This window comes from Alexandromys fortis, unplaced genomic scaffold (genome assembly GCF_014885135.2).
Source record: "Alexandromys fortis isolate MF-2015 unplaced genomic scaffold, M_Fortis_MF-2015_v1.1 scaffold_61, whole genome shotgun sequence".
In the NCBI taxonomy this organism is placed as follows: Eukaryota; Metazoa; Chordata; class Mammalia; order Rodentia; family Cricetidae; genus Alexandromys; species Alexandromys fortis.
In genome coordinates, this window is record NW_026067962.1 from 683,746 (window position 1) to 706,936 (window position 23,191).

At 34.5% G+C, this 23,191-nt stretch overlaps 1 protein-coding gene across 1 annotated transcript in view; it reads right to left on the bottom strand.

Moving 5' to 3' along the window:
* Positions 1-23,191, bottom strand: part of St8sia4 (ST8 alpha-N-acetyl-neuraminide alpha-2,8-sialyltransferase 4) — an 89,046-nt gene that overhangs the window by 40,215 nt on the left and 25,640 nt on the right. The window contains exon 4 of the mRNA XM_050153435.1: positions 5,325-5,618. Within this exon, the coding sequence (XP_050009392.1) occupies positions 5,325-5,618 (294 nt within the window). The remainder of the gene's footprint in view (positions 1-5,324; positions 5,619-23,191) is intronic.

Sequence of the window (23,191 nt, forward strand, 5' to 3'; positions counted from 1 at the left end):
ACAAGGTCTCCTGAGTTAATTGGGAGTGTAGGGATCATAGGAGAGGGTACAAAAGGAGGAGGAAGGAAGGGAGGTGATGTGAGAGTCCCCTCTGTATTCTATGAATATGTTTTATTGCCATTGGTTAATAAAGACACTGCTTTTGGCCAATGGATTCACAGATTATAGCAAGGCTGGAAGAGATATGTCGAGAGAGTTGGAAGATTCAAGGAGATGCCATGTAGTTGTCAAACCTTGCCGGTAGGCTTCAACCCTGTGGTGATGCACAGATGAATAGAGATCGGTTAATTTAAGTTATAAGAGTTAGCTAACAATACACCTAAGAGATTGAACAAGCAATGTTTTTATTAATACAGTTTCTGTGTGATTATTTTGGGTATGGGAGGCTGGGAAACAAACAAGCGGCCTCCTACTATAGGGAGGGGAGGGGAGAAAAATATATAGCTCCATAAAGACAATAAAAAATAAATAAATCTGAGATTTAAACCTATAAATAGTTTTATCCCAAATTAGCACTGCAAATTCTTTACTAATAAAATTTCACAAAAATTCTTGCCTCAGCTGAATGTGTCAGGCTCTGCTGATTTCCAGTGGGAGACCTTACCTTTTCTGAGGTGTGGATGGGAGGGGGTAAACTGGGGGGAGGTGTGGCAGAGTGAGAGGAGGGAAGAAGGGGCAACTGTGGTTGGTATATAAAAATGAATAGAAAATTTTAAAAATGGGGAAAATTCCAACAAAGAGAAAAAAAATCAATAAAAGTTAAATTAGAATTTTAAAAATAGTAAAAAAAAAAAAAAGTCCACAAAGAAAGGGGAGGCGGCGGTGGGAAAAAAAAGAAAGAAAAAACATACCACTAACTTGTGTATGCATTCCATGAGACTCTTGGAAGGTTTGGCTCCACTGAACTTCATAAGCCAAATAAAAAAAAAAAAACGTTTGATACATTCAAAAAAAAAAAAAAAAAAAAAAAAAAAAAAAAAAAAAAAAAAACTTTTGATAAAAAAAAAAAAAAAAAAAAAAAAAGGATCAGCAGACCCAGGGGAAATACGGACACCATGAGAACAAGGCTACAGAATCAACTTAATGGGACTCTTGTGGGCTCACTGAGATCAGTAAACCTGTAGGGGCCTGATCTAGGTCCTCTGCTGAGTAGTTTGGTGTTCTTGTGAGATTCCTAACAGTGTAATTGATGGCTAACTCTGACTTTTGCATACATATGGGATCCTTTCCCTCATACTGGGTTGCTTTGTCCAGCCTTGATAGGATGGTATGTGCCTGGTATTATTGTTAGCATAGTATGCCATGTACATTGATGTCTCTGGGAGGTCTACTCTTTTTGCAGAAGAGACTAGCTGATGAGAGGGTGGATCTGAGGGAGAGTGGAGGTGTGGAGGAGAGACTGGCATCAGGAGTCAGGGGAAACTATGATCAGGATGAAATATATATGAGAAGGAAAAAAATGATACTAAAGAAATTTCATTAAAAAATGTACAATGACTTTAAAAGACATTAAACAAACTTTATCTCACTATTCAACATGGACATATGAACTTCTATATATACAACACTATGTTCCCTGGGTAGTGACGATGAAGGATAGCTGGCAATTGACCAACCCATCTACCACGCAGGCAAAGAATCAGGGCTATGAGTCGGCACACCCCAAGATCCACAGAATCTATGAACTGTTGAAGCATGTGAAGGGGACTAACCTAGAAACCCAAAAGAGCAGGATCTCCATGACACAGGAAAACAGAATATCCAAAAAGAACCCCAGTGAGAGCCCATTAGCAGTTGTGTAGCAGAAACCAGAAGTCTCAAGTCCAACCAATGATTCAAAAATGCTTGAGTTCAAGAATGAATAAATGGGATGTGAGAGAACAGGGAGAGACATGAGTCCCAATGCATGATGTGAAATCCACAAAGAATCAATAAAAGTTAGAAAAACAGTAGAATAATCATGAAGCTCATGAAGCATAGATTTTGTACTATTTCCTAGGGCTTTCCAAAAATAGACAAAAAAATTCTGTAAGTTAATAAATGATGATTAAGCCTTTATAATGAAAATTCTGAATTCAGTGAAGTGTGGGCATTTTATAGTCAATTTTTCATATTCTTGCTCCATATTCTGATAGCCATTAGATTTAAATCCCAAATATTCGTTCATCTACTAGGTTACCTTTTGCTATTTTACAAGACTTCTCTATTTTTTCCTCTGGTTTCATTTCATATGACTTTCAAAGATAGATCATACATTATAATAAAACCTAAGACTTTCCTGAGTTTGGGGGTTGTTAATTTATTCTTTTAGTGCCAAAAAAAAAAAAAAACTAAAATTAAGTCAGAGTTTAAAGTCAGTAGTTTCATTATTTTCAGATAACATAGTCTGACTGTATAATAACTTCCAATTGATCCTTATATTCAGGGACCTTGATACCCTTCACTATGTCAACATTCTGTCTTTAACTGCAGCACTCAGAAAAGCCATCGTGTTACAGCCAGCATCATAGTGATACTCTATGGAAACTGTGTGTTCTGCTCCCTTAACCTTTCATCAGTCAGTCAACACCAGTAACCAATAGAGGATCTGAAACTATTTCGTTAAACTGTTTAACCACAGGTTTTCATATGAAAAAGCCAGTAGGACTTACCGCTCTAAATATGTAAAATTTATCTTTTAGATTTTGATATCGTTAATTTCATTTAAGTCTTGTTTTATCACTGCCTTTTAATTTTGTTTTACTGGAATTTACAGTTTATTATTCTCTTTTAGAATTTCAGCTACACAGAACATGTTGAAATGACACGACACACTGCCTGTAATGTTAGTTTTATAACTCCTTATATGCATTTGCTTTTTGATACACCATGTCCACAACATTCAATCTCATTTGAAAGGTGATTGGCTACCACAGAACTATTTTTTATGCATGCCACCTTTCAGGATTCCATCTCTTTACCTGAGAGGAAGGTACACAATTAATTAAGAATTTCATAATACACCTTCTAGCAAAGTCAAGAATCACTCGGGTCAAAACTACAGAAAACATGGTGACCACAGTTTAACACGTCACACGTTATGGATATCGGATTTATCTCAAAGCTCTTTGTATTACAGCCCTTACTAATTATTGAAATGGTTTTCCAAAATAACTATGTGAGAAATATAAATAAGATAAAACATAAAATATTGACAACTGAAGGAAAAATAATTGATTTTTTTTTACACTTTACAAGATTAAATAAATATAACTGTTGACTTAGTTACTATTAAGGGCAAGGCAGGAGATTCACTTGAGTGTCCCAGGAGTTAGTGCCTGCCTAGGAGGGAGCAGATGCTTTCAAGCACAAAAAGAAAACAAAATAAGACATGAAAATTTCTATAAATCTTTCATTAATATTTTGTTAAGTATATTTGTTTCTAACTGGTTAATAACTTCACCTGTACAGTTGAAGTTTCAAATTCATAACTTGTTTTGGTATTTAACTGCAGAATATTAGCTAGAATCTAGTGAACATATATCAATTGACATATTAAATTTGCTTTATGTTTGTTCTAATCAGGAGTTGAGTATGTGGTTTCCAGTCCTAATCATCTATCTCTGGAGAATATATGTCTAAAATTAGAAAGAAACCTATTTTTAAGAACAATGTGATACTCAGCACTGATATGAGTCTTTAACATAATGCATTCAAATTGTAATCTCTGTTTGGAATATATCATTCTTTCAGTCAAATTTTATTAAAAGGATTTTGATCATTTAGAAATAAATGCTGATTTAATTATAATCTAAATTATATATATATATATATATATGAAACCTCTCATCAAACACAGTAATGAATATTGAATAATTTGATCTAATTATAACATTTAATTGTGAAAAGAATAGTACCACATAATGATTTCTGGAGGCTTAAATGGGAAATGGTAAACATTTTCAGGGAAAGGTTTCAATAATAAATACAACAAAAAAACTTGAGAATAGTTCCTATTATACAAAGAAACTATTTTAACTCTGGACTTGGATCATTTGTTTTTCTTTTAGGAATTCTATTCCTGGTATTTATTTATTCTCCTAAACCTGGTATTTATGTTCTCATCCACCATGTCCAGCCTATATCTTTTTTTCCTGTGAGTAAATTAATTAAAATATCTGTTCACGTGCAAGATGTGACACCCCACGTTCTGAAATATTATTGTATTTCACTCATAATAAAGGTGATTCCCTCCTAGAAAATTCCCAAATACTTTCCCAGCCTGTGCTTCAGTATTCACAATGGGCTCTCTCTCTCTCTCTCTTTCTCTCTCTCTCTCTCTCTCTCTNCTCTCTCTCTCTCTCTCTCTCTCTCTCTCTCTCTCTCTCTCTCTCTCTCTCTCCCTCCGTCCCTCCCTCCCTCTCTCTTCCTCTCCTCCTCCCTTCTCCCTCCTCTCCTCCAAATCCCATGTTATTTGTCACTCCAGTCTGACTTTTATCCACCAATCCGTTCTTTATTAATCATTATTATTCTCTTTTTAAATCTAGTCAAATAATAAGACTGCATTTGAAGCTTTTGCTAACTTGAGGAAGAAATTATACATCCCTGCCAATATGTTCTGCTACAATGTCGCTGAAACATCATATGCCTGTGGATCCACCATAAAGCCTCTGCATTTACCAATGTTTTCTTCATATTTATATTTCCAGTATTTAATACTTAAGATACATTCATAAACAAACAGAAATATTTATCATGAATCTATTTATTTAACACACTTACTGTGTGCATACCACTGACCTTTCTGTCATTTCTTATTTTTAAGTAACGGATTATTCCTTATATAATTTTAGTTATGACTTCATTTTCTTAAAAGGGAAATGGTGCCTTAATTTGTAAAAATGGCAAGTGTGCCACTAGTAGGAAGCATGAAGATATACAGTCTCAGTTAAACTCCTGTCTTACTGATTGTCCTCTGACATGTAGATAGTTGATCTTTTAACACACCTAACACTTGTTTGCCCATCGCATTGCCTAGTAGACATTAAGCATGTCATCAATCTTACCGCAAATTCTTATTACCCTCAGTCACAGGAAGAAATAAAAATCAGCACTTTGTTCATGAGCAGGCATCAACGTCAAATTCAACAATTTGCGTTTCCAAGGCAAGAAAAAAAAACTAAGTACACAAGTAAAATTCATATTTGAAAATATAGAAAGCACTATAAGATAATGAAAATGTGTTTACTGTGGAGGTCTTACTGATGCTTCTTCCTGGCTAGAGAAACTCTTTAGTTACGCGTTCCATTGTGCCAAGGACAGACTGGTCCTTTCCAGCCACTTACCCTCTGACAGCATGGATAAGTCTCAGTGATGGATAGGCAGTTCGCACTTTCAGCTTATTCTTAAGGATTAATGCATTAACCCATTCCACGTGCTTCTCTCCTCCTTTGACCATGAAAGCAGGAATCCAAAGGACACTGTCATTCAGCATGGAAAGTCGATGCACAAATTTCTCTCTGTCACTCTCATTCCGAAAGCCTCCAAATGCTCTTTGCACAACTGATGGATTCATGGTAATAAAATCTGATTTAGTCCCCACATCCGCAGCAAACTCCACCACGGGCGCTAGATTACACCTGAGGAAAAATTAATGGAAAAACGAAAAATAAATATGAAAAATTCACTCGTACAATGATGTGAATGAAAGGAATGAGGAACTAGAATGTTTCTTATCAATAAACTTATCAAAATAAAACAAAAATCTTCCCCAAAAAACTGCCTGGCCAAATTACATGTTCAATCAAGCAACAATATTATTAGAAATATAATATTAGAATATTACTTTTAATAAAGAAGTTAACTCCCAGTTGAGCTCCAGTTCATCTAATCTGTTAGATTTTTCTTTTGTCTTCACAAATCTGTATAATAGGAGTATAATAAATGGATTTATAAGGATAAATCTATGAGGGTTTTGTTGTTATGCAACAGGAAATCTTTGCGATATGTTGTTCACATAAAGAAAACATAATATACTTTCTGGTCAGCTCTGTCCTGCTTATTGGGCTTGAGTCTTTTCAACATCTTTATAATTATTGCTGAATAGTTTGACTTTTTAATACTCTGCGCTAAGGGAGTCTATACCATTTGTGCAAAACTGTCCACTACCTTCTATAGACCTATATATTGAATAAAATGACAAAATAAAATTATCTTTTTTAGCTCTACATTCCGAGATTTTAGATGTGTAGGAGAAATGTCCTCTCTAAACCTTCTGAGGTTACCCTGTAGATTCTTGCATTCCAGGGCCTTCTGCATCGCTGGGTTCATATCAAGGAAAGGAATAGGATATGTGTTTCTCATTTTTACCATGAAATCAAGATGCTTTAAAAAGAACCTACACCTAACTTTATTCATGCAGCATAATGTCACTCTCATATTGAAAGACAATGTAGGAAAGTATCTTCAATACATGCCCAACTGATTTGTGATACTGTATTGAATATTTCGTATTAATCATGAATCAAGAAACCCTTTAATACACTTATTTTAGCTTGGTGCCATGCATGTTTCAATTAGTTTGTAACACTTAAATTTTCTTCAAACAAGGCTTTTTTATTCTGTAAAAGAAAAATGTCTTTCAAATGCATTCCATCTATGCATTCATGAAAACACACCTGCCTATATCTAAAATACAGCTTCACCCCTTTTTTTGTCAATCCCTCAAAAGAATGAATTTAGATCTTATAGTTCATTAGTTTTACAAAATTCTTTTTCTTTTCCATAAATTTGTACATCAATTAAATTCTGAAAAACTTAAATTTTAATTAAAATGGAAATTGTGTATCCTACTGTAGAAACATTGTCTTAGATATAAGTCTATATCTCTCTTAGTTAACATATGTTATTTCATAGGTCTCTTACAACTTTATTTATAACAATAGATATTTTATATCTCACACTATTAGGTAAAGTCTTTATTGTCCAGGGTGAGCTATTAAAAAGGAAAGGAAAAATATTGACACTTAATATTTGCATATTAGAAATTAAAGGATGTATTTTAACATATATCTTTATGCACGCTGTGTCATGTAATAGAGATTTTACCTTTTCGTAGTCCATGTCACTAATTTACTAACTGTAAATCACTTCCTTTATAATGTAGACAGTCAGAATAGGAAAGCCCTGAATGGCTGTTGCACTCAGAAAAGCAGAAATTTCCAGGACGATGTACAAAAGATAGAAAGTATATTTCACCTAATACTCTAATGTCATGAGATTCATGGCATACTTAAGATCTAACACCTGATATTATTTTGTTTGAATTTACTGGGTAACAGGGCGTCATGTAGCCCAATTTGCCCTCAAACAGCTATAGATAGTTTTAGCCTTATGTGTCCACAGTCTAAAAGGTAACCATGTGCTCCAGATTCTTCTGCCCCCACCTTTCAACTGCTAAGACATCAAGTGTCTACAGAAAAATCTGAAATACTAACACCTGCACCACACCAATATTTAAAGTATCTAACATGTTAATCAATCTGATCATAATGTGAATATGGATCATGTAGGGAAAAGGCTATTGTAAGGGATATTATTATAGATGCTACCTCGAGTAACATGCAAGATCCCAAATTAACAGTAAAGCTGACAAGAGCCTGTTAAGATAGATGACACCATACATATCTTACTGCTAAAAAAAGAAATAAAAACCACCCACCAAACCTCAGAAGATGCTTTCTCTTTGTAGATACTTCATGATACCAATAATATAAAAAATATAAATAATATAAAAATAATAAGGAACAATTCTGCTGAAGAGAGGGAAAGTTTTTACTGCTGAATCATCTGCTGAGTGAGAAAGAGTTATGATTATTATGTTTATATTCCCTAATAATCCCATAATTCTTCAGCATGCACTATTTAACATGAACTAAACATGGTTCTGACACACAAATGTGTGGGCATGTATGTGATAAATAAACATAATATTTAAGTACTTATAAATTCTTACCCATAGACCCATAGATTAATGCATCTCTCAACCCTCCTTGATGAAGCCTCAATGTGAAGTAGACAGTCATTAACACAGAGGCCCACCTTGGGACAAGACACGCAGAATAAGGAACTGTGGTATGCTTAGTCCTAAATGGATCATATATGTCACACCTCTCCCTCCAAGCCTTAAGGATCATTTTGAAAGAAGAAAGCTATAAGGTCTAGAGACAATGGGTAAATATAAGGAGGTTTTATCCTGCTGATAGGGTAGGGCAGATGCAATATGAAGTTACAGGAATTTTAACAGCATGAATAAGCTCTATGAAAGCTCAAGTCAGATCAAATCCCAGAGGAAGAGTGGCACAAATTCCTACCCCAGGAGCTATTGCCAATTGATAGCTGCTGGGGGTGGGGGTCGTTAGTTCTTTTAAGAGTATTGCACTTCCTAAGTCTACTGCCCTGCAGTGAAAGACCACATATCCAGGGATGTATGAGGAGCACAAACTGGACTTGATGGGTGGAAATAAAGAATACAAGGCTGGACAGGCACCGAAGGAGGATTAGACCTGCGAGGGATGGAGAGGGGTCTGAATGATCAAAATTATTCTTCAAAATTCTCAAAGGACTAATAAATAATGAAAAATAAAATTTGGCAGAACCTTAAAAATAAGAAGAGTTAAAAAGAAATTCAACAATTAGAGATCAGTACTAACTGAAGATATTTTAAACTTTGGAAGCATAAAGACTCCTCTGTAAAGCTTTTGTTTGCTTGTTTGAGAATAGGGTTGATCTTAAAGAAAAAACATGTTTAATGCAAAAAAAGTGAATGCAATGGATGATAATGACGTAAAGAACATTGTATCTCCTATGAATCTCAAAAGATGTATCTATAAATTCTCACTAGCTTGACTGCCAAAGGGCATTTCGACCTGCTAATGTGGGTGGAAGACAGTTTATCCACACAGAAAGAGCTATAGGAATGCAGAGTAGGAGAAAGTGTTCTCTGAAAAGAAGCACTTCAGTTGATAATCCAGTTCCAAATAGTGAACTCTGAACACATAATATGAATATGCATTATACAGACTGAGAAGGTTATATCAAGGAATAAATGTGCATATATATATATGCACATAAAAATTAACAAATAAAATAGGTGATATGATATGAAAGAAAAATAAGGAGGATTATATAGGAAGGTTTGGCGAGTGGAAAGGAAAGGGTGAAATAATGCCAAATATTATAATCCCAAAAATAAAATTTAAAAAATAACAACTGGAGATGGTAGAATAAAAAATAAATTTAACCATGGTATTTTAACAGCTTGAGCATAGACCAGTCAGGCTTCAAGAAGAATGGTAGTAAATATAGTGAAAATAAGGAGACAAAAAGATACACCACAAAACGTAGCTTACATTGGCTGTAAAAGGCCATTTTGTCACTGTTGTGGAAGTGAGTAGCCTGTTTCCCCCTCTCCCCCACTGGAAATAAAGAATAGAACCATGACTACATGTAGCTGGCAAATTACTATACACATAAGCCAGATATCTAGTCATATAATTAGGTGAACATCACACATTCAAGTAAAATATTTAATAAACTACTATAGTGAACCAGCAGTACTTCCCTGCAGCAATGCAGACAACTGGTTAGCCTGGATGCTGTAAGCAGCAATGTTGCTGGTAAAGCAAGACTGTATCTGTTTCTCAACACAAAGTTTCAGTCTTTCTAAATATCTTCGTTGAAAGTGAAAAATGTGGGGTTAAACAGAGTGCCTTAAACAGTTAGGAAGTGCTGTTTGGTTACTCAGTTTCTTCTTAACATTGTAAGACAGAGGTGGCCAATTTCAGAATGATAGATCTTTATAAGCCAAACTAGTGTGAAAATATGAGCAGTTATAGCAATGAGTTCTTTTGTCTTTAATCAAATTAATTTTGTATTTTCAAATTATGCTTAACAAATAAAAAATTTAAAAATGCACAAACTTGGAAGCCTTAGCAAGCTTATACTTAACTTATAAATTCTGTAATTCCACATTATTTACAGTGTTTGCAGGAATGAGATGGATCCAACTTCACTGAAGTATTGAACTTTCTTCTGTGACCCCATACTGTAAATGATTGTTTTTCTATAATCCTCATGTGAAGTGAAAGTGCTTCTATTTTTCAAGGCTATATAAATTATCTTACAATCCACAAAGAAAGTAATGATTGCTGCATGTATGAATTCTAAAGGATCATGGAACTCCCAAGCAAGAAATTACTTATTGGATTTATCATAATTCTCAACATTTCTCTTATATTATGTTTCTATATTCTAAATAATATCTCTCATTCATTCATTCATTCATCGAGAACTCACTGTCCAAGCATAGCACTATGTTCAAAATGCTTCCCTAGCTGTTTTAATGGTCATGTTGTTCTTCAAGGATCTTATTAATCCCAAATATAATGTGGACAGATATTATCAATACTGTCAGCAAAAACTTGGTCATTCAGTTAGCCACTGTTTATTTACTCAAATGTTTTTTTTTTAATTTATACTATATATACTTACTCACTGAAGACTCAGCTGAAACATGATGTTTTGTGTATCTGGACGGTGTTATTTAAATACTTATACAAGGTATATTAGATTAAAAGAAGTGGTTCTGAGTGGGTTGTATTGGGTATTTTCCATACCCGTGGTTAATATTCAAACAAGCTCTCTCTCTCTCTCTCTCTCTCTCTCTCTCTATATATATATATATATATATATATATATATATATATATATCTGTGGCCAAATCCAGCTACCTTTCTTTGAGTTAACATTAATCTCTCAGCCACAGCTAGTGTTAGTATTTGTCAAACCATATCTGTCCCATAAAGGAAGTTTTCAAGATATCTGCAATCTTCTATCTTAGTTCTCAACTTGAAGAGTCAAGCAGAGGGACAGAGAAAGTCTTCCACCTGTCATATTTTAGACTTTATGTTGATCTCGATATTGTTGATAAAATTGGAATATATGACTTGCCAGCCAACTGAATTTTCTGGGCTGAAGCTCTGAGGCTCCATATAGACGTAATACCAATCAAATGAAATGCATGAAAGCTTTTGAAGAAAATAATTATCATGCATCAGTAAAAATATCAAAAACTATCTGATAAAACTTTTTATTTTTCATATGAAACAGAAATTCACCTACATGTAGGTATTTCTATCTGAAAATAAGATGTAAGAAACAAAACAGGAAAGTCACTTGCTTGTCACAGGGCAGGGTACCTTGTCCTGTCTTAGGATTGGAGGGGGGAGGGGGGAAGGGTGCGTGGAGGGAGTGGGAGAACGGGAGGGAGTGGGAATTTGGACTAGTATATTTTTTAAAGTAAAAAATGGTAATTAAAAAAGAAGAAACAGGAAATATATGCATTTTTCATAAGGTGTTGCTATACAAATATACAAACACAGAGATAACTACCACATGTGAATGTTGTTATTGATACAGGAATTGATGAAGTCTTCAACTGGATATAAAGGCAGAGATGTCATCTCATGAAAAAACTGATGAGTAAAGACATAAGAATTTTAAGATGTTTTTTTCCTTGGGGGGGAGGGGGTTCGAGACAGGGTTTCTCTGTAGATTTGGTGCCTGTCCCTGAACTAGCTCTTGTAGACCAGGCTGGCCTCGAACTCAGGTAATCTTTTGCATTACTAGAAAATGTGGAGTGAATAGTGGTCTTCAATGTCTAAAGAAATCCCATTCTAAAATGGAAATTTTGTGAACAAAGAAACCTTTTAGACTGCCATTCTTGTACTTCAGTTAAACAAAGATGGAAATGTTCAGAAGCGCTACAATCACAAGGATATTCTAGAATGAACGATTTAAGAACTACCTATGAGTGAGTACATGTGATAATTGTCTTTCTGTGTCAGGGTTACCTCACTCAAAATAATATTTTCTAGCTCCTTCCATTTTCCTGTAAAATTCAAGATGTCATTATTTTTTCCTAATGTGTAGTACTCCATCGTGTAAATGTTCCACATTTTCCTTATCCATTCTTCAGTCGAGTGGTATTTAGGTTGTTTCCAGGTCTGGCTATGATTTAAGTCAAATAAAATGTTAAACACGTCTGACAGTTGCCCAGGTTTGTGTTAAACTTGAAGAATTAGCAGGCAGTCAGCATCATTTCTGTTTTCATCTACCTCCTCCAGTATACTCTAACTTAAACCTATGTGACTGATGATAAACTATTTTAAGTTTAATTGTTCACTTTTATATTTTCTCTCCTTGTAGATGCTCAGTTTAGAAACAGAAAACATCCATGAAATTGTATATATGTGTGCCTATATATACACATATATTCCAATTTGAATAGAAAAAATATTATTCATTAAGCAATAAGCAAGTTTAAAGGTTCATAGATATGCCTAATTGTATCTAAAAATAAAAGTACAAATTGAAATATAATAATCAGGGATCAAAAGCTATCACATTGAAATTTAATAACTCATGTATGATGAGCAATTTATTGTGATTATAAAAACTATTTATGGACCCTGATCATGTGCCAGAAATCTTATTGTCTTTGCATATAGTAGAGTGTGATTCTAAAACAGTCACATAATAGAAACACCTGTGTTAAACATTTTCATTAACATAAAAATTGAATGAAAGAAAAACTGTCCAGGACTTCAATTGAAGCTCATGATCTTTCCACTGTTCTTAGGCAATAGACAAGTTCTAGAGAGAATTTGTTCACAAGTTTTGTTACAAGTGATGTTGAGAATGACTATGATCTCCATCACACTACTGATTCCAAGTGTATTGACTAAGAAGGAGTTCTATTTTCCTCACTCGTCTATGTACTCCTTCCCAAAAATCAGGTGATTTCTCAATAAGAGTTGGCTTAGGTGAGAGAGATGTGTTAATCTTATTATGGAGTTTAATGTAAATATATATATAACAAAATAATTATGTTTCTATTCATCTCTTGCAAAATTCTATCACATTAAAAGCATGAATATTATTTAAAAAGCACAGGAAAAGGAACTGATGAAAGAATAGTGAATTAATTTTGGAATACATGTATTTCTCTAATGACAGATAATAAAAATGTCAAAATACTCTAAAATATATTTAATAAGTATATGTGTAATAAAAAAATCACATCATCTGGCACTTAAAGGAAGGCACTTTAGCAAGACAAACTATCCAAAATTTTAGATAAGAAAAAAGACTCCTTCTTATTATATTAACATTATTAACTTTAGCATGCCAATAGACAAGATTTGAAGATCAGGACACCATTATAGAATGTTTCCTTGAAAATTCACAGTTTTAATCAAACTCAAGCTTCATATTTATCAACTTTCTCTTTAGGTTCTGGTTAATATTTAGTGGTGTGGCTAATTCAAGTCAGCATTTGTTTTTCAAGAAAGATTCAAATAAGGGGGATGGGGAAGATTGAAATACAGCAATAAACGGGGAGGGGGAGGTGGGGGTGGGGTAGACACCACATAAACAATGATTGGCAAGGATTTTTCTCCTTAACTAAAACCTAACTGATTGCTTAGTAATCAAAGATTCTGTACTAAGCAGCATTGGAGACAAGGAAAAGGTGACTTCCATTTCCTCTGTGTCTTTATATATTTATAGATGAAAATTCTGAAATGTCAACAGACCGCAGAACTCAAATTAGGGCACTACTCGTCTGGTTCACAACCTAGTCCTCATTACCTCAGAGTCTCAAGGTATAAACTCAGAGAATATTTAAGCTTTCGTCTCTCACTATTAATAGGCATAACACACATAACTGCAAGACAATATGTAACAACAAAATACCAAACTGTTAGAATACTCTTCCTAGAAAGTTAGCAACACTTAAATAATCTTTAATGAAGTTGGCTTCCTAGGATGTCTGTGTTTTATAATTCAAGACTGTCCTTTGTTTTCTTTCCTTCTACTCTCACCTCTTCTGTTTGTGGAACGCAGTTAGAAACCAACTCTCAGTAACTTAGATGGGGAATTCTTTCTTGAATGGATAATAAAATTACCATAGCTTTCTTAGATCTGTTAAGTCTCCAAAGGTCTCCTGCCAGAGCACTTATAGACATCTGGAAATCTCACTGTATTCAAGGCTTCCTCTCATTGTTTATGACCACAAATAAGAGCATCTGTTTACATCGCTTGGTCACAGGGCCCTTCCTTTGTTGTCAGGTACAGAATTAAAGTAACTGCTTTGTTTTCATTTTACAACTGACAGCAGAACCTTTACTGTGTGAGTAGACCTATTCCAGATAAGAACATTGGTAAGTCAGACTTCAAGCAGTTCCAAAGAGCAACGAATGTCCAAATAGTCACTCAGCATCCATATGCAGTGGCTACCAGTTTCTAGAGATTTAGTACCAAGCAAGTACATGCCTTGCCCCTTAAGCGAGCTCAATGACGAGTCCTAGCCATCCAATTTGCACAATGAGAAAAATTACCACCTATCATGGCTTTTGCATGAACTCCTGTCTCCTACTGAACTCCTCCCGGGCTGTCTCTGAAACCCTTCAGATATGCATGTACACAGGAAAACACTGTCTGTAGAGTTCTCTTCACTCCTCTGAGTCATTTCCTATTTCCTAACTGTTACTCCTGCTGCCCTGACAAGAGCAACATCTTAGAGATTTCTCATACTTTTTCCTCTTTCTACTCTTTTGGCCTCTGATGGCATGTTCTCTCTTATTCCTCAATACCCTTTCTTTTTGCTCAGCACTGTTCCACCTTGGCTACATCTTGCCTAGATTTTTCCTATAAATTCAGTGAATTTGTAATTTCTAATTTCATCTTCCTCTCATTTTTTATTAACATTTACTATTTGTGATCATTTTCATTTGCAAGGCTTCACATAAATGAGATTTTAATACTTATATTCCAGAATTTATCTCAGATTTTTTTTTATAAATGACAAATTGATTAATTAAGATTAAGCATTCATCGGCAGGAGTGGACCTTCAGAAGTAAGTCTCAAATCATAGGGTAAGCAAATATCACGCTTGGACCAGGAGCTGTTTTGCTTTCATTTGAGACAATAGTAACAGTCTCTCCGTCTCTCTGTCTCTCTGTCTCTCTGTCTCTCTCTCTGTCTCTCTCTCTCTCTCTCTCTCTCTCTCTCTCTCTCTCTCTCTGTCTCTCTCTCTGTCATTATCACACTGCTTGCTATGTCAGTTTTAGCATTAGACTATGTATTCCTCAGATTGTATCTAATTTTTTTCTTTGGGTCATTCATGCTTACCAGTAGTGAAGTAAATAAATTTGCTAATTAACAGGTAGTTAAATAGCTTGCCTTGAATGTATGAGATTCTGAGGTTCATTCGTAAACCCACATGAAAATACCAAGTGTAATAGTACACATATATGACTATGTGATGTGGAGGCAAAAACATAGGATCTCTGGGGCTTACAAGTCAACCAGTCTAGCCAATTCAGTGTGTGCCTCAGTCTAATGAGAAGCCCTGTCTAAAGGAAAGGGGTAGTATTTTTGAGGATGCCATTTAAGTTTGTGCTCTGATTTTCATGCACACTTGAACACAATTGCACACAAACAAACACAAAACTATGCACACATGTACATATACACATATATATTTGACTAAGTATATGGGAATATTGGGTATTCATAGATTCTAAAATTCATTGCAATCACTCAAATATAAATGCAAACATACACATACACAGAACTATAAACATTGAATTTCTCATAAACACAACGAAGTACAAAAGTAACATGATCATAAGTCCACTTCCCTGAGGAGCAACCTGGGTCACACAGGGGTTCTGAGCAGCCCTTGGTCATTTGTCTCAGAGCCAGAGCAGCAGAGCTATCAAAGTACCTAATCTATGCTAAAACATGTTTAAGATTTGAAGTAAATAATTAATTAAATACATAGTTATAAAAACATATGTTCAATTTTAGGCTCCTTGTTATCAGTGTAGAGATCTACCATTATGATAATGAATATGACCTTTTTATTCCACTGTTTTCATAAATCTCCAAACACTATCATATGACTAACTTTTTGTCTTTTCACAAATGTGAACACACACACACACACACACACACTCCCAAGGCCAGCTTTAACTTGAATCATTATAACTATCATATTCCCTGATATTACATATAGTCTTAAGACAAAGTGTATATGCTAAACTCATTTTAAATAAAATGATTGTCTTGGATTTTATAAAAGAATTTAAGAGAAAATTTCTAGTAGTTCACTGTCTTTGCCTTAAATATTTATTCATAATTATTTTAAATCAAACACTGCACCTGGACGTTTGCCTGATTCTCAAACTCTGGGATCCCTACAGATACATAAGCTAAACAATAAAGGTCACCTAACTCCCCACCCCCCGCCATGATTTATTTAACACTGGGTCCTGGAAACTCAATCGAATTCTCAGAAGACTCAGACAGTCTCTTACTCTCTAGGCCTCTAGGACACTATCAGGTTATCAGAGTGTAAGCATAGACTTTTCAGGTTCTTATGACAGAAGAAGGAAAGAACAACTGCACATCCATGACATCATTCTTATTCCAATAGCATGCGGTGTAGGTCTTGTCAACAGTCACACGTTAACATGACTGAAAGACCTCTGTCCCTCCCATATTGTTCTTGCTCTTCCTATCTCATTTTTTACAAACTTCTCAAAATTCCTTGAAAAAAAAAAAACTTCCCTGAATACATTCTGTCATCTCTAGTCCTATTGATATTTTCTTGGGTGAGGTACCACCACATTTCATTGAACTCTTATTGCAATTAAGTTTCTAATTAATTTCATTAAATAAACTAGATTCATGGGTGAGTTGTGAATTAATTTGGGGTCATGAATGAGCAAGTTTGGAAAACTGGAGAATACAGGAGATTAGGATAAAAAAAATGAGAGTATTCCTATCACATACTTTATGAAAATTTTGTGTAATCATTTTAATTACTGCTCATGTGTCCAAATACAGCAATTGCAGTGGTAGGAATGACAGCAGGGGTAGATAATGATGTAAAATGCATTATTTATTATTCACCAATTTAAAAAGTTATTCAAAGTCGTTGCTCACAAGGACTTTCTGCCTTATGTATTCGGCTTTTGCAGGGGCATTCTGTGGTAAAATGCACATTTTATCATGCTGTTCTTGCAACTCAAAATTGAAATGGCTGCAGCCAAGATTCTAACAGTGGCTTTCATTACAGAACTCTTTTTCCCCAGAGATTTCTTGTATATGCACTTTCTATACCTTATACTCTGGTGGCCTTACCTGAGACACGGACCATACAGTTTCCACCACTCTCTGAATGCCAATGTATACATGAACCATTAACTTGAAAATGTCCTGTGTGTTTTTTTTTTCTTAAATAAGGGGTAATACCCATTTACAGTGTTTTAAAGAAAATCGATAGCATTAATTTATTGGCCTACTCTGAAGTATTTATTTATAATGATAAATATAGTAAATTATGTAGAAGAAATATATTCAATGAATTAGGAAAACAAAAGAAAATGATGACCATTATCTAATGTACTTAGTATGTGGATGTGTTCATTGAATAATCCACAAATACTCATCTTGAAATTTTAGAGGTACTATCTATGTCCCAAGCCATATCCTAAAAAGTTGAAAAGTTGCAATCATATGCTGGCATACCTCTTATAAAATAGATAAGTTTCCCTAGATTCATGGTTTAAGAGAAACATGTGTCTTTGGCATTGTGTTGAGAAGGACACAGAATACACTACTACCATCTTGTAGAAATTCGTAGAATTTCATTTTATAAACTCTGTAGCAACTCTATTCATTATATGCACCATCGCGTCACATTTTTAAGATTACTTTTAATTACACGTAGATGTATATGTATGAATGTGGCTATAGGCAGATGCATGGAGGTCAGGGGTCACAGAGCTCCTGGAACTGCAGCTACAGACAACAGTGAGCAAGCTGACGTGGGTGCTATGTCCTGAACTCAGATCCCCTGGGAGAGAAGCAAGCACTGTCAACCACTGCACCATCTCTCGAGCCTGAGATTCAGGCTTGCTTTTGTTTCCACTATGTATTTCTGTGCTGTGCAGCCAGGGCCGAGGAAAGCACAAAACGGTGCTCAAAATAGTGTTAAAATAGTCCGACATTCTTCTAAAAGAGCCTAGCAGCTGGAATTGTTTGACTTAAAACAAGAAATAAGGTCTGGCAGACCAATGTGCCTATTTGAAGTGACAAGTTGTTTCTATAGGTGTGTGCAGGATCATTCAAAGCAAGTTGGGGAAACTGTGAGGATGCTGAGGGTTAATCAAGGCTTTCCCGCAAAATAAAACAAAAAAGAAACTCTAAACCAAAATTCACTCTTAATGAGAGTTGGCCTTAAGTGTTGCCAAACACAGTCTAGGTGTGATGATAAGAAGAAAATAAACTGTAGTGTTTAAGGTAAGTCTAAAATTTAGGATTCCACTTTACTTAAATTGCAACAGGTAAAATTTATTCTTTTTAAAGGTGAAAGTGCAAATTATCACTTACTCAATAAAGCCTGTGCTGTGCCAAAAACCAAATGTAATCTTAATATATGGTAAATGTCTATTATATAAGAAATTGTCCAAGACATGGAAATCTTCTTGGCATATGAACAAAGAGGTGAGAAAGAGTTTCAATAAAAAGGGCATCAAATTAAGTATTCCAAATAGGTACAGTGTTCCTAAGTTGCATATAAAGTATTGCATATTAGGAGTCTAAGATAATAGAAAGAGACCAAAGCATGTATTTGCAAAGTTAAAATTACAGTAGTTTTGTGATGTTAATGTTTTTAATAATCAAAACTGAAAGCATTAAAAAGTATATGTATTTGACAATACTTCATTAACATGGCATGTATGAAGCACAGCAAGCAAGAGAAACTGAGAGCTTGTAAAATCAATATCCTTAATTTAAAAAAGAGAGCAAGTAGATCACGAAATGTAAGAAATTTGTTTAAATGTCATTTTTTCCTTTTTCTATCAGAATCACCATCAAGTATGGAACCCTCATTTTTATAATGGATTCCTCTGCCTCATTTCCTATAATGTTTTATTCTTATTTCAATTATTGAGGTCATGGTATTCTTTTATTATTTCTCTAGATATATGACTCTTCCTTTTAAATCTAAACTCCAAATACAACATACCTTTGTCTTTACCTGTATCATAGTGGTACAGTGATCTAGAACTGGATACCCAGAGGATGTTAGGTAATAGTTCATTCAACAAATAAAACATCGCTAAATCAAGGTAACAAATTAATGAAATAATTACCTATATTTTAAACTCAAGTATTTTAATATGCTAGCAATATTGAAAAATAATTCTGAAATTCAAATTTCGAATTTTTATTGAATCATTATACAAAATTTAATTCCTTTCATTTTTCAGATATCTATGTTTTTGAATCACGACTTCATTGTTTAGTCTGATCACATATGTAAGTCACTGAACACAGGGGTATCAATTATTACTTCATACCAGATTGTAAATCTGTGAGCTACCTAGATCTTAAAAATCATAAATATGATGAAGAATTAGTAGTAATGTTTTAATAAGGAGGAAAGATGTCCCATTGACATTCAAATCTTAGAAACTGGATTTAGTCTATGTTCTGAATCAAAAGCACTGAATCTAAAACTTATCTCTCAACATTACAATTATTAATGTTTGTCAGTAATTTAATAATACATTTTTACCTCACAAAAATAAAAATGATCATACAGTGTCCTTAACAGTGCTATAATCCAAGGATGAATACATAAAATGGTAGTTCATGAAATCTTAAATGTTCAATATTTAGTTACAAAGAAGTTCTTTCGACTGGAAAAATGAATTGTTCAGCAATTAAGAAACTTGCTATTTTCCCCGAGGACAAGTTCAGTTCCCAGCATCAATGCTAGGGGGTCACAAACACCCGTATCTCCTGTAATTACACCTGTAATTCCTGAAGGACTCAATGCTTTCTGACCCCTGCTGCCAGCCCCCCCCTACAAACACACACACACATACGTATGTTCCTACCCCTCACCCTCCCATAGACATATACTTAAATAGAACATAATTCTTAGCAAAAGAAACAGAGCTCAATCTTTCTCTGAAAGTACACTGTTCATATTTTTAACTGAACTTTTTTATTAAAAATTAGTATTGTTACAATGTTTAAAGCTGAATACATATTCATTAAATGGAGGTCCATGTATTCATTTTATATGCTCATACACACACACACACACACACACACACACACACAAACACACGCACACACACACACATGAAGCCATGAAAACTTTGAAATCATTCTACCCAAAAGAAGGAAGTTATGTTTTCAAACATAATCTTTTTGTAAATGCTGTTAAAAATAATCACTGTTAACATTTGGCATCATGATGGCTATTAATTCATACTTTAATGTTTCTAGTAACAGATGAGTCGATTGGCATTTCAATACAGAATTTTGTCATTCCAGGAATTTTGATGGTTGCCAGTAAAGTGGCAGATACAGGAACTCGGTTATACCCCCCAAGAAAAGTGTTAGGGTCTTTTCCCTAGAGCCGTCCCGAGTAATGATGACGTAGAGCTACTACTCTTTCTTTCAGTAATCCTAAAAGTTACTTGGTTCTTCTTTGCACAATTCCTATAATCTATGCATTCCCTAGAATCTGATCTCATCACACTAACAGTCCTCTCTGTGAATCATTAAATGTTAGGCTTGTTTTTCTACAGCTAAACAGATGTACTCATCTCTTGATTTTACAGCTTAGCCAGCTGACTGGCATTCCTCAGAAGGAAATCAACAATTTCTGAACCAAAAACCAGATCAGAGAGCCCAGCAACGAGTGTTGGTTTCACAACTTCATTGATGAAAAGAATTTAGTCTATAAACTGTGATAACTAGAGGGTAAAAATTCCCAACAATGTAAGTCCACTGGCCTTGTTCCAAAGACATCCACAAATTCATAGGAAATACAGTCACTGGGTTTAAGAGCCACAGAGGGCTACAAGAGACCGTTGAGCTCAGTTTCCTCATTAGGCAAATCAGCTGGAGAAAATGAATCCCAAGGTGTATTGTATCATTTGCTTAAAGTTAAGTGGCATTTAAGTGCCATGCCAACAGTAGAATCCTGAGTCCCTTATTGTCAAATGACCGCCTTTCAACTGTTATTTTCCAGGAGTGGGCATCCCACATAGTGCAAAGGGACAGTTAACTGCAAATGCTAGCATTTTCTGTGTGCATAGCCATAGCTGGGCTGCTTACAGCCAAACTGAACTACACATTACTCCTGAGTCATCAGAAGGATATTATATATTTATTGAATAATTGTTCTTAATAACAACATTGTACTACATTTGTACTAGAAACCTTTATTTTTCTTCTAAATACAGACAGAATTATTAGACACAAATTATTTCTTCAATGTACTTGAAAATATCAGTGATATGGTTTGAATGAAGGTTAAATTAAAGAGGTAGTGCCTGAATACTTGATTTATAATTTTGTATCGTTTTGATTAAGATGATAAGGCACTTAATGTAGTAACTCATGAGTTTCCTGGTTACTTGTCTTAAAGATACTCAAACATATCTTTTGTTCATAGTAAGAACTTAATTAAAAGAAGTTCTCATAGTATAGACCATAGACCATAAAAATCTATTCAGCCATATACATTTCAGCTTTGTGGTTTTACTTTGGATTTCCTTGATTTAAAAAAAAAAAATACAGTCTTGATGTACACCTGAGAATTCTTGGTACCTTTGAAAGAGATCAGACATTAAAATGGGGGATTCTCCCTTTTGCCCTTCATGGTGTCCCTGAAAGTTAGAATATAACTTAGAGATGTCCGTAGTTTCATAATAAACATTCCGTTAATTCTTCTCAATCTGGAACAACACTGATTTATCTTTACCAGTGAAAGTTCTACGTGTTTTCACATAGTTCTGTATTAGGAATATTGTTAGAATTTGAGTTGGAAAGAAGTATGTGTGGTTCTTCTGTCTAGTCTCTGAGCACTTACAAGAAAGCCCTAAACTTCTTGTTCTGTGAAGAAATGTGGAAGATTAACCTATGTATGAAGCACCTTAGAATTTTCAGCCAGAATGAATTCACATTCTCCATGATTCTGTTTAATATATCATAAAGACATCGAGCCTTTTCTTAGCGTTGCATACTCATCTTGCCATTTGTGTTTTTCTCATTATGCAAATTCACAGTATTACTACATTATTTTTTTTCCTTGTCCTCAGTTTCTTATCCCTAAATCTTTCTCTTAGTTTCTCTCTCCTCTTGGAAGTTTGCAGACTGTCTTCAGCATTACAGTTTGAGCATCCTTCATGTGAACATACAAAGCCTACATGCTAATATCTGGAAGCTTTCTGACATTATGATGTTGCTAGTGATGAGTCAGAGTCAAAATGCTATGCTCTACCACTTCACTAAAAATACCTTCAGGCAATGTCGAAAAGGAGTATGTGAGACATAAGTGTCTATGATTAGACAGGATCCAGCCATGTAAATACTGCATATGTGCAAATATCCTTAAATTTGAGAAAAAATGAATGTAATGGCAGACTCAGTATTAATCATTACTGTATGGTAATTCATACTTATCCTGAATCAATTTTATTTCATTTTCATTAATCTATTGTTTTAAACATCTTATTGAGCCTGACATTTATTCCTACAATTCTTCAGCTGAATGTCTTCCCAGAACTTGTGCAAAATTAATCTCGATCTTCTTAAGTCCTTTCACTCTGTATAACATGTCCCACCTCCCTTTTCAGTCTTACTAACTCTCATTAACCAATGCACTCTTGTATGGACACACACAAAGATTATTCACCATGTCCATCAATGTTGAAAAAGATCACATAATTTTGCTTGTTCCCCTTATATATTTACCTCTTTACAATTAAACTCAGACATACCCAACTTCAACAAACCTTTCTCAACTGGACAGTGGTAGCTCCTCTACTTTTTCTCATCACGGTTGTGTACTGTGAGAACTCTCTTATACATTTTCTTCCACACCCTTGCTTCAGGAGCTACAGTCCTTCCCTATACTCTGGTAGAGTTCAACAGAAGAGATTTCTTCTCTGAACTACTTCAGGATAACTCAGGTGACTGACAGAAAATTATTACAAAAAACTTCAAAGTAATTATGTACTCAAAATTTTGTGTTTAACTTTGAATCAAAAA